Below are 12,474 nucleotides of genomic sequence, written 5' to 3' on the forward strand. Positions count from 1 at the left end.
TTTAACCTCCATGTATTTGCGGTCTGGCCAAATTTTTTCTTGTGGTTGACTAAGTTTCATAGCATTGTGGTCTGAAAACATGCATGGTATGAACTCAATCTCTTCGTTCTTGTTAAGGGCTGATTTGTGACACAGTATGTGATCTATTCTATAGAATGTTCCATGTGCACTAGAAAAAAAATGTATAGGGGTGCCTGGGTGGCTCAGTCAGTTGAGCTTCTGACTCTTGATTTCTCCTCAGGTCATAATCTTACAGTTCATCATAAGATTGAGCCCCATGTCAAGCTCCCCAATGACAGTGAGGAGCCTGCTTGGGATTCTTTCTCTCCCTCTCTCCCTCCCTCCCTCCCTCCCTCTCTTCTCTTTCTCTCTCAAAATAAATAAACATGAAAAAAATTTTAAAAAGAAAAAAATGTGTATATGCTTTGGGATGAAATGTTCTGAATATATCTGTAAAGTCCATTCGGTTCAGTGTGTCATTCAAAGTCACTGTTTCCTTGGTAATTTTCTGCTTAGATGTTCTGAACATTGCTCTAAGAAGGGTGTTAAAGTCCCCTACTTATTATTGTCTAATTATTATCAATGAGTTTATGTTTGTTATTAATTGATTTATATATTTGGGTGCTTCACACTGGGGGCACAAATATGTATAACTGTTAAATCTTCTTGATGGATAGACCCCTTAATTATGATATAGTGCCCTTCTTCATCTCTTGTTACAGTCTTTGGTTTAAAATCTAGTTTGTCAGAGAACCCAGAACTGGACCCACAAATGTATGGCCAATTAATCTTTGACAAAGTAGGAAAGAGCATCAAATGGAAAAAAGACAGTCTCTTTAGCAAATGGTACTGGGAGAACTGGACAGCAACATGCAGAAGAACGAAACTAGACCATTTTCTTACACCATACACAGAAATAAACTCAAATGGATGAAAGACCTAGATGTGAGACAGGAAATCATCAAAACCCTAGAGGAGAAAGCAGGCAACAACCTCTTTGACCTCAGCCGCAGCAACTTCTTACTCAACACATCTCCAAAGGGCAAGGGAGTTAAAAGCAAAAATGAACTATTAGGACCTCATCAAGATAAACATCTTCTGCACCACAAAGGAAAACAATCAACAAAACTAAAAGGCAAGCAACGTAATGGGAAAAGATATTTGCAAATGACATATCAGATAAAGTGCTAGTATCCAAAAATCGATAAAGAACTTACCAAAGTCAATAACCAAAATGCCCAGTCCAGTGAAGAAATTGGCAGAAGACATGAATAGACCCTTTTCTAAAGAAGACATCAAGATGGCTAACAGACACATGAAAAGATGCTCAACGTCACTCATCATCAGGGAAATACAATTCAAAGCCACACTGAGATACCACCTCACACCGGTCAGAGTTGCTAAAATAAACAAATCAGAAAACTACAGATGCTGGCAAGGATGTGGAGAAATGGGAACCCTCTTGCACTGTTGGTGGGAATGCAAACTGGTGCAGCCGCTCTGGAAACCAGTGTGGAGGTTCCTCAAAAAATTAAAAATAGAACTACCTTATGACCCAACAATAGCACTACTAGGAACTTACCCAAGGGACACAGGAGTGCTGATGCATAAGGGCATGTGTACCCCAATGTTTATAGCAGCGCTCTCAACACTAGCCAAATCATGGAAAGAGCCTAAATGTCCATCAACTGATGAATGGATAAAGAAGATGTGATTTATATATACAATGGAATACTACTTGGCAATGAGAAAGAATGAAATCATGCCATTTGCAGCAACGTGGATGGAACTGGAAGGTACTATGCTGAGTGAAATAAGTCAGCCAGAGAAGGACAGATATCATATGTTTTCACTCATATGTGGATCCTGAGATACTTAACAGAAGGCCATGGGGGAGGGGATGGGGAAAAAATATAGTTACAAAAAGAGAGGGAGGGAGGCAAACCACAAGAGACTCTTATATACAGAGAAGAAACAGGGTAGATGGGGGGGGGCGGGGAGAGAGGGGAAATGGGTGATGGGCATTGAGGAGGGCATTTGTTGAGATGAGCAATGGGTGTTGTATGTAAGCCAATTTGACAATAAATTATATTCATAAAAAATAAAAATAAAATAAAATAAATTAAGATCTAGTTTGTCTGGTATAAGTATGGCTACTCCAGCTTTCTTTTGATGTCCGTTAGCATGATAGATGGTTCTCCATTCCCTCACTTTCAATCTGCAGGTGTCTTTAGCTCTAAAATGAGTCTCTTGTAGGCAGCTTATAGATGGGTCTTGTGTTTTTTTTTTTTTTTTTTATCCATTCTGATACCCTATGTCTTTTGATTACAGCATTTATTCCTTTTACATTCAGGTTGATTACTGATAGACATGAATTCAGTGCCACTGTGTTACCTGTAAAGTTGGTGTTTCTAGTGATGTTCTCTGTTCCTTTTTTTTGTTGTTGCTTTTGGTCTTTCTTTCCCATTCAAAGAGCCCCCATTAATTTTTCTTGCAGGGTTGGTTCAGTGGTCATGAACCCCTTTAGTTTTTGTTTGGGAAACTCTTTATCTCTTCTTCTATTCTGAATAACAGCTTGCTGGATAAAGTATTCTTGGCTGCATATTTTTCCCATTCAGAATGTTGAACATATCATGCCATTCCCTTCTGGCCAAGTTTCTGCGGACAGGGCTGCTGTGAACCTGATCTGTCTTCTCTTGTAGGTTAAGGACTTTTTTTCACTTGCTGCTTTCAGGTTTCTTTCCTTGTCTGTGTATTTTGTGAATCTTACTACAATATGTCTTGGTGTGGACTGGGTTTTGTTGAATTTTATGGGAGTTTTCTGCACCTCTTGGATTTTGAGGTCTGTTTCCTTCACCAGATTGGGTACATTTTCAGCTATAATTTGCTCAAATAAACCTTCTGCCATCTTTTTCCCTCTTCTTCTCTGGGACTCCTATGATACGAATGTTATTACACTTTAAGGAGTTGCTGAGTTCCCTAAGTCTACACTCATGACCTAATACTTCCCTCCCCTACCCGCCCCTGCTTCTTTTCAGCTTCATTATTTTGCATAATTTTATCTTCTATACCACTGATTCACTCCTGTGCTTTGTCCATCCTCATTGTCATTGTATCCAGTTGGTTTTGCATCTCAGTTACAACATTTTTTACTTTGACCTCACTAGTTTTTAGCTCTTTTATCTCTGCGCTAAGGAATTCTCTAGTGTTTTCTATGCTTTTCTCAAGCCCAGCTAATATCCTTAGGACTGTTGTTTTAAATTCTAGTTCAGGTATCTTATTTACATTTGTTTTGATTAAATCCCTGGACATTCTGCTTCCTATTCTTTCTTTTGGGGTGAATTCTTCCATCTTGTCATTTTGTCTAGGTCACTTTTTTTGTGTGATTGTCAGGAGAGCCTGTTATATTCTTGCTTCTGAGAGTAATGGCTATATTAAGAAGAGGTTCTATACTGTCTTGGGCCTGGTACTTCAGGAGGTGTTTCAGAGTGAGCACTCTGCTGCTGTGTTTTGGCTGCTCCTTCCCTCAGATCAGTCCTCTGCAGAGTTTCTTCCTGCCTGCCGTGGGGAGTGTTTCAACCTTGTCCACTGTGTGGCAAACTTTAACTAGATGTGTTTTGGTCTGCTTGTTAAAAGAAGGTAAATCATATTTCCCCTAGAACTGAAGCTTTGCAGCATTCTATGATCAGTTCACTTGGTGTGTGAGGGATTTATGGGGTCTTCTGGGTCTTCTGGGGGTTGGGCCTGCTGTGCTGATTCTCAGGCAGACTTGCCCTAGTGGAGATGCACCTGCAGAGGTCAGGGGGTCAGGGCTTGGTGTAAGTGGTTCCAGCCTCCACTTGGGTGGAGGGAGGAGCACTGTGCTGCTTACTGAAGTTGGTCACTGCTGATGGGCAGGAGGAAATGGCATCACCCTGCTCTCTTATCCTTGGAATAGGGAGATTATGCCCACCACTCTTCATGAAGCCCTCACAAAAGAGCAAACAATCTCCCCTCTTGGGTCTCTGGCTTCCATTAGATTCCTGCTTTCACCCTTTGTTTGAGCTGTCTGCCTTCCAGGCAGCACAGTACTCCTGTGTTTTATCTCAGGTGTGTGTTTCAAAACTCCAAATTTTAGGAACCCACTTGGTGCAGACCCACACTGATCCTCTGGGGGAGGGTCTTGCGGTGCTGTGGCCAGTGCTGGTTTGTCCCGGAAAAGCAGTAACACAACCACGCAGCGGTTCAGAATGTATGGTAAAGCACTGCAAGAGCTGGCAGCAAGGTCTGCTGCCTCAGCAGGTGTCTCTGTTCCTATGCTAATGAACAGGGAAGTACATTGGTGCTTGCCAGCTCTTTTGTCTCCAGAGAGGCCATGCCACCACACTCCAAGAAGGGGAACTGCTTCTTGCCCTGCAACCCAGGGGATCTTCAAACCACACTGCCCACTCCCGGGCAGCCTTCCCCACAGGAGCACCACTAAGCCCACCAGGCACTACCCTGGCGATGACATGGATTCCTAAAACCAGACTTTGAGCTCCGCTGCTTATGAAAGCTTGTGGTAATTAGCCTCTCTCCCTTTCGCAATGGTTTTGGCGAATAGTTCTTCTTTTGCAATCCCCTGTGTACTGCTTTCACTCTTTCCCTCTCTCTCTCACTCTTCTTTCCATGACCAGGGCTTCCTCCCCTCTGGGGCACCTGCAATTATTTTCTCCCCCGAATCAACTCCCTGTAGCTCCAACCTTTAATGACGTGGCCATTTTTCTACCTCTAGATGTGTAGTTTATTCTCTCAGTCCTCAGATTTCTTGAGTGTTCAGAATGATTTAATATTTTTATCTAGCTGGTTCATGGGAGGAGGCAAGACTAAGGCCCTCTTACTTTTCCACCATCTTAGCTCCTCCTCTGCAATGTGTTACATATTTATGCAACTATCTTCATGAAGGATACTGGTTTGTAATTTTCATTTCTTGTAATCCCCCCCCCCCACCCCCCAGGTTTTGTTACTAGTGTAGTGCTTGCCTCACAGAATGAGTTTCCCTCCTCAACTATTTTCTGAGAGTTTTTGTACAGAACTAGTGTTATTTCTTCCTTCGTTGTTTAGAAAAAGTCATAAGTGAAGCCATCTGGACCTGTGCTTTTCTTTGTGGGAAGGTCTGTGACAATAAATTCGATTCCTCCAGTAGATACAGGGCTATTCAGGTTATCTATTTCTTCTTAAGAGTGACATGAAAGTTTGATGCTCAAGGAATTTGTCCATTTTGCCCACGTTGAACATTTACTGGCACAAATATGTTCATAATATATCCTTGTCATTTATTGTCTACAGGAACTGTAGTGATAACCACCTCTCTCACATCTCATTAATGGCATTTTGTGCTTTTGGCTATTTACCTCATCAGTCTGACTATAAGTCTGTCAATGTAACCAATTTCAAGAACTAGCTTGTAGTTTCACTTTTCTTGTTTTGTTTTTTGTTGTTGTTTCCTACTTTATGAATTGCTGGTGTTGTCTTTATTACTTTCTTTCTTCTGTTTACTTTGTATTTTATTTTTCCTTTTCTAATTCCCTAAGGTAGAAGATTAGGTCATTGATTCAAAATGTCTTTCCCGCCCCCCAATATAAAATTTTAATGCTATCACTTTCTTTCTAACCACTGTGTTAGCTGCATCCCACAAATTTTGATATACCATATTTTCATTTTCAGTCAGCTCAAAATATTTTCTAATTTTCCTTTAGGTTACTTCTTTGACCCATGGATTATTGAAAAGTGTGTATATTTTCCCAAATATTTGGGAATTTTCTAGATATCCTTCTGATACTGATTTCTAAGTTAATACTATTATAGTAAGAGACCATACTTTGTATACTTTGGATCAATTAAAACTTACTAGAACTTCCTTTACAACACAGAATATGGTCTACCTTGTAATGTTCTGTGTTTGCTGGAAAAGAATGTGCACTATGCTGCTCTTGGGTGGAGTGTTCTAAAACACTCAAGTCAGATTGGTTGACAATGTGTTCAAGTGTTCTATATTCTTGATGATTTTCTGTCTATCAGTTATTAAAACAGGGCTACTGAAATCTCCAAATATGGTCATGGATTTGCCCATTTACCCTTGCAGTATTATCAATTCTTGTTTCGTACATTTTGAAACTCTGTTATTAATGCATAAATATCTAGGACTGTTATATATCCTTCTGATGAACTGATCCCTTAATAATTATGAAATATGCCTCTTTATCCCTGGTAATATTTTTTATTCTGAAATACACTTTGATATTACCCTATCCATTCAAACTTTCTTTTGATTAATATTATCATGGTATATAATTTTTCATCCTTTTACATTTAAACTATTTGTGTCATTATATTTCAAGTGGTTTTCTTATTCACAGCATATAGCTGACTCTTGCTTATTTAACCAACCTGACAATCTCTGCCTTTTTAATTGACCATTTCTACTCAAAGTGATTATTGATATGGTTAGATTTATACAATTTTTAAAGTTTATTTATTTTGAGAGCGGGAGAGAGCAAGCATGAGCAGGGGAGGGGCAGAGAGAGAGAGAAAGCGAGGGAAAGAGATGGAGAGAGAGAATCCCAGGGAGGCCCCACACGTCAGCACAGAGCCTGACACAGGGTTCCATCTCATGAACCACGAGATCATGACCTGAGCTGAGATCAAGAGTCAGACACTTAACTGACAGTCACCCAGGCACCCCTGATATGGTTAGATTTAAATCTAACATCTTCTTTTTTTTTTTTTTTGTATTTGTCCCATCTCCTGTTGTTCTTTTTTTCTTCTTTCTCAGTCTTCATATGATTCTAGCTCATCTTCTTTGTTGTCTTATTAGCTATACCTCTTTATTTTAGCTTTTCTAGTGGTTGCTTTTGAGTTTATACAACACATCTTTAACTTATAAATCTACTTCTAAGTAATACTATACCATATCTTTTATCATATAAGAACCTTACATCTGTATACTTTCATTCCCCCTTCCCGGCTTTTGTGGTATTTTTGTCATACATTCTGTTTCCATATATGTTATAAACTTCACAATATGTTTTTCTATTTTTGTTTTAAACAATGATCTTGTAAAGAGATTTTATATTTACCTGCATATTTACCATTTCTGTTGCTCTACACTCCTTTGTGAAGATTCTGATTTCCATTATTTGGTATTCTCCATGAAGGACTTCCTTTAACACTTCTTGTACAATAGGTCTATTGGTAATAGCCTCTTTTAGCTCTTCCATTTCTGAAAAAGCATTTTGCTTTCGAAACATATTTTTACTACTTATAAAATGTAAGTTGATCGTTTTTTTCCAGTAATTTAAAGATCCACTGCACTGATTTGTGCCTTGAATTCTTTTGATAAGAAGTCTGCTGTTATTCTTATATTTTTTTCCTCAGTATAAAATGTGCATTTTTCCCCCTCTAGTTGCTTTTAAGATTCTTCTCTTTAGCTTTAGTGTTAAGCAATTTAAGATGATTATAATGTTCCTTAATGTAGTTTTCATCATATTTTCTGCAACCGGAACTCATTTAGCTTCGTGAACATATAAATTTATACTTCTCATTAAGTTTATAAAATTTTTGATCACTGAGTCTTCAAATATTTATTTACTCACCTCCCCTCTCCTTTCGTGACTTCAATTACAGAGGCAGGCTGACGAACATCCCACGGCTCAATCATGTGCTGTTCATTTAATTTTTCAGTCTTTCCTCTTTGTGTTTCATTGTGGATAGTTTCTATTGCTGTGTTTTTAAGTTTACTAATTTTAATTTCTTCTTCAGCAGTGTCTAGTCTGCCCTTAATTTCATCCAGTATATTTTTCATTTCATTGTCATTTTCATTTCTTGAAGTCTGACTTGGTTCTTTTTATTTTCCATGTATGTCCTTAACATGTTCATGCCCTGATCCTGTTAAGGCTTTCTTTTAAGCTTGACAGGTAGGATCAGAGCAGCCTGAATTTATGAATAACCTGGAGCAGTAGAGACAATGTGCCTCTAGTTCACTCTAGCTGGTAAGAATACAAATTATGGGGGCACCTGGGTGGCTCAGCTGGTTAAGCATCTGACTTCAGCTCAGGTCATGATCTTGCGGTCCGTGAGTTCGAGCCCCGCGTCAGGCTCTGTGCAGACAGCTCAGAGCCTAGAGCCTATTTCAGATTCTGTGTCTCCCTCTCTCTCTGCCCCTCCCCTGCTCATGCTCTGTCTCTCTCTCTGTCTCAGAAATAAATAAACGTTAAAAAAAATTAAAAAAAAAAAGAATACAAATTATGTCTGGCCCTGTGAGAAGTGTTTTACCCGTACCTTTCCAGTGCTTTTCTCACATACACACACTGATATACTAGTCAGCTGAAGACACAGTGGGAACCACCAGCATATTTCCAGATTTCTTTTATTTCCAGTAATTTGTTTGCAAATTCTAATCATCATGACCTTCCCCCATTCTCAACTCTGTCTCTTCAACTCAGGGAAACCTCTAGGTTCAGTTTTGGTTTCCCCTACCTGCACTATGGCCTGGAAACACCATACAGTAAAGTAGAGCAATCACAGAGCTCATCTTCTCTGCCCCACTGCCCTTTTTCTTTCTTGTTTTACTTACTTCATTGTGACCTCTAGCTATTTAAAGCAAACCAATGTGTTAGTGTCACAAAGCTGCTGTAACAACGTACCATAAACTGGGTGGCTTAAACAACAGAAATATATTGTCCCACAGTCCTGGAGGTTGGAAGTCCAAAATCAAGGTGTTGGCAGAAATGGTTCCATTTGAGGGCTTTACTGTAAAGGGAGGATTTGTTCTACCTTGACTTGTAGGTGCTCATCTTCTCCTTGTCTCTCTACATCATCTTTATGAATGTCTGTGTCCAAACTTCCCCTTCTTATGAGGACATCAGTTATACTGGATTAGGGCTCATTCTAATGGCCTCATTAAATTTGATTGCCTCTATAAAGACCCTAAAATCAGCCCTAAAATCCTATTGATAATTGTTAAATTGATGTCTATAAAAATCAGTTTAGTATAATGGCTAGAGGTGAGGACAGTGGAATCAGACTGCCTGGGTTTGATTATGGTGCTACCACTTCCTAGTTCTTTGTCTTAATATCCTCATCTATTAAAACATCTTTGAACATACTAATTTTACAGAAATAGTGTAGAAATACATAGTGCCTGCTAAATAATATACCTTCACTAAATGTTATAATGTTAAACTTAATATAACTAACAATAAATGTTAGTTAACACAGTAATTAGAAAAAATCTCATCATTAGAACATGAGTAGTTACCTAAACCAACAGAGAGCTTGAATGGCCTTGATGAAGGAGATTAGAGAATTTACATACAAAGACCACTTCATTGATTCCATTTTCCATGATGTCAGAAGTACTATCTTCTAGCTTTTTAAGCTTAAAGTCTTTCCTTAGTGGCCCCCTCTCTCTACATTTTTACATATAGCTGCCAAAGCTCAGTTTTCTAAACCTCACTTTAAGTCACTTCTCTGCTTCAGAATCTATAAAATCTACTTACAGATTGCCATATTAAAATCTAGATTCCTTTGCCTGGTTTCTGAAGACTTTTGAAAACCCAGCAGTGTCTTGGCACAACTTTATCTCCTAGTCTACTTTACACTTGATCTTAGACAGAAGACCGAGAAGTGATCTTTCCTAGTCTACTTTAGCCTCTTCTTTACTGGGCAGGCTATTGTCTTCTATCCTCCTTTCAAGACATGTCCATTCTGGGGGGATTTCCAGCCTTATTTTCTGCAGGCATCTATCACCCTTTTCACTTGTTATTTTCCACCCTTCTCTTTCTAGTGCCTAAATAGCATTCATTGTCCAGTTCAAATCTTTCATTCATTTACACTTATTTACATGAACATTTATAAACATGTCTTCCATGGAACATGCTGCTCTGGCTGTTAAGGATTCAGGATCAACTGGAAGTAAAGGAACATTCCTGACTGCTGCATTTACCAGAGCTCTCCTTTCTCTAAACCTTTAGTAAAATTGCAGTAAGTTTCAGTACTTATTTTTGTATTGTTTTATCTATATTAGTTCTGTTTCATGTCTTCATTCAATAGATATTTTTTGTACAATTATTCTTTACTAGGCAGTCTGCTAATGATACAGTGGTAAACAAGACAGACATAGTTCCTCATGGAAATAAAAGTCTGGTAGAGAAAACAGTGAAGAAGGTTTAATTACAGATGTAATGAGCATTACACAAACAATGTGTAGAATCTAGAGATGTTTATAACAGGGAGAATTACCCCAGTTGCTTATCTGACAAAATGTCATCTAAGCTGATTCCTGAAAAATGAGTACGAGTTAGATAAGTAATGAATAGGGAAAGTATGCATCAATAAGGAAATAGTTTGTGCAAAGGCTTTAGGGCAAAAGAGAATATAATTGAGAGAATAAGGAAGACTATGGGTATCAACAAAGAATAATAAGTAAGAGGAAAAATGGAATAATGCCATGAATAAAAGAAATGACCTTTTCAACTACAAAGTGAAGCAGAATTATTAGCCACAACATAACTCAAATGTCGAAGAATTGTGAGAGAAAAAAAGTGAGACTTGAAATAAACAAACATAAAATATGACTTGAAATAAAAACTGAATTAGAAGGAAATCAGTCTGCCAAATCAGATAAGAAAAATAAGTGATTTATAGCTGGTAAACTTTATTGAAAACAAACTGTAATAAAGAATAAGAAATACAGTTACTGTTTTTGAAAAAAGATATCTGAACCTGCACAACCATAAACCTAGGGGACAGATAAAGACAGATAATATTAATGGCAGTTGTCATAAATGTCTAGGTGTTACTGAAAAAACTATGGAGGCCTCACAGCTTTTTACAGATGTACCTTTATAAACAAATACAAAACACCATCTTGGAAACACCAAGGATGTTGAGGATGACATCTGATCATCTTACTTCTGGACAATATGCCACAACTTCTTGCCACAAGGCAAGCATAATGTTCTTATTCATCTTTGTATCTCACACCACAGAATATATTTAATGAATGTGAAATAATAAACATTCAAATTTGAGAAATAAATGTTTTTTCAAAGCATCTCTTTTAAGAGTATTTAGGGCACAAATATATAAAAATAGTTCATTTTAAAGATGTGACTCTACCTAACCTAGTCTAATAGTGTTTGATATTCCAAGATAGGACTATCTCACAAATAAAATCTGCTAATTGTATCACAGGTAAAAAAAATAAATAAATAAAGCACACATTCTAGCTACTATTTTCTAGTGTCCAGAAAAAAGTCATTGCACTAAATGCCATAGGTAAAATCGTCACATAAGTTGTTCTCATAATGGTAAGCCCTAAATTAATAAATCCAGTAAGACATTTACGTGATTCTAAGAGAAAGTACAAAATGTTTATCGAATGTACAAATGAATAAGTGGATAAAAGGCTGAACGAAGGGGAAAAAAAGAAAGAAGGAAAAAAATGGAAAAAAAAGAGAGGGAAGGAGGAAATTACTTTATACCAGGAAATAGTGGAAGGAGTAATTGGGAAGTTTCCATCCTGTCTAATAAAACAACAAATTTTAACCATTATTATAACAAACTAAGTTTCAAAATAAGATTTTTCTTTTCTTTTTTTTTTTTTTTTTGAAGATTTTTCTTTTAAACCACAATGATAATACTATTGGACATTTTAGAACGGATTTTAAGAAATTTAAATTTAAGAAAGGCTTCACATGGCAAATAGGCAATGAATAGTTTACATAATTCTGTTAATGTATGTGTAGCATGCAAAATTTCATTTTAGTTACAAAACACAGCTTAATTCAAGACGAAAACATTCATTTGCTTTCGAAACCTTAATTAAAATTCATTTTGGGAGTTAATGGTTAGACGTTAAGTATAGTCCAAAACAAGGTATACTTACAATAAGAGGGGAAAATGAAAAGATCCCACCACTAATATTACAGATATAAAGTTAATTTTATACCTTAATCAAAATGTAAATCTGTCACTGATTATCAAAAGCACAATCAATGATACATCTAATGACTAAGTAAATCACATATATAACATCTTGATTTTCTGTCATGAAATTCCTCATCCTTGATCTAAGTCATACAGTATTATGAGCTGATTTCACTGTCAATTAACTAAAAAATGAAATTTACATATAATAACAATATTTTTCATCTTCAATTATGTATTTAACAATGAAAAACATTCCTTCATGGTAAATCTTACCTCATTGTATCTGTTGCTGGGAATTTTGATACTGGTTTTCCGAACTTCCATATCAACCACCAGACCTTGAACTACTGGCAATGTATACTGGTAATTTCTGAAGTCCTGGGCAAAAGCAGATTGAAATGGAATAAAGAATTCATCAATGGTAAGATCTGACTGATAGTAGTAAAATCAGAACAAAAGGAAAGAATGTGAAAATTAAAAGAACTCATTTATTTAAATAATAAGGAAATGTATAATGAAAAC

At 37.1% G+C, this 12,474-nt stretch overlaps 1 protein-coding gene across 3 annotated transcripts in view; it reads right to left on the reverse strand.

Annotated features, from left to right (window-relative positions):
* Nucleotides 1-12,474, reverse strand: part of ZFYVE9 (zinc finger FYVE-type containing 9) — a 140,780-nt gene that overhangs the window by 32,710 nt on the left and 95,596 nt on the right. For all 3 annotated transcript variants that reach the window (XM_019449299.2, XM_019449298.2, XM_019449297.2), the window contains one exon: nucleotides 12,226-12,330. In XM_019449299.2, coding sequence (XP_019304844.2) covers nucleotides 12,226-12,330 — 105 coding nt within the window. The remainder of the gene's footprint in view (nucleotides 1-12,225; nucleotides 12,331-12,474) is intronic.

This window comes from Panthera pardus, unplaced genomic scaffold, assembly GCF_024362965.1.
Source record: "Panthera pardus isolate Hobbes unplaced genomic scaffold, ASM2436296v1 HiC_scaffold_11, whole genome shotgun sequence".
In the NCBI taxonomy this organism is placed as follows: Eukaryota; Metazoa; Chordata; class Mammalia; order Carnivora; family Felidae; genus Panthera; species Panthera pardus.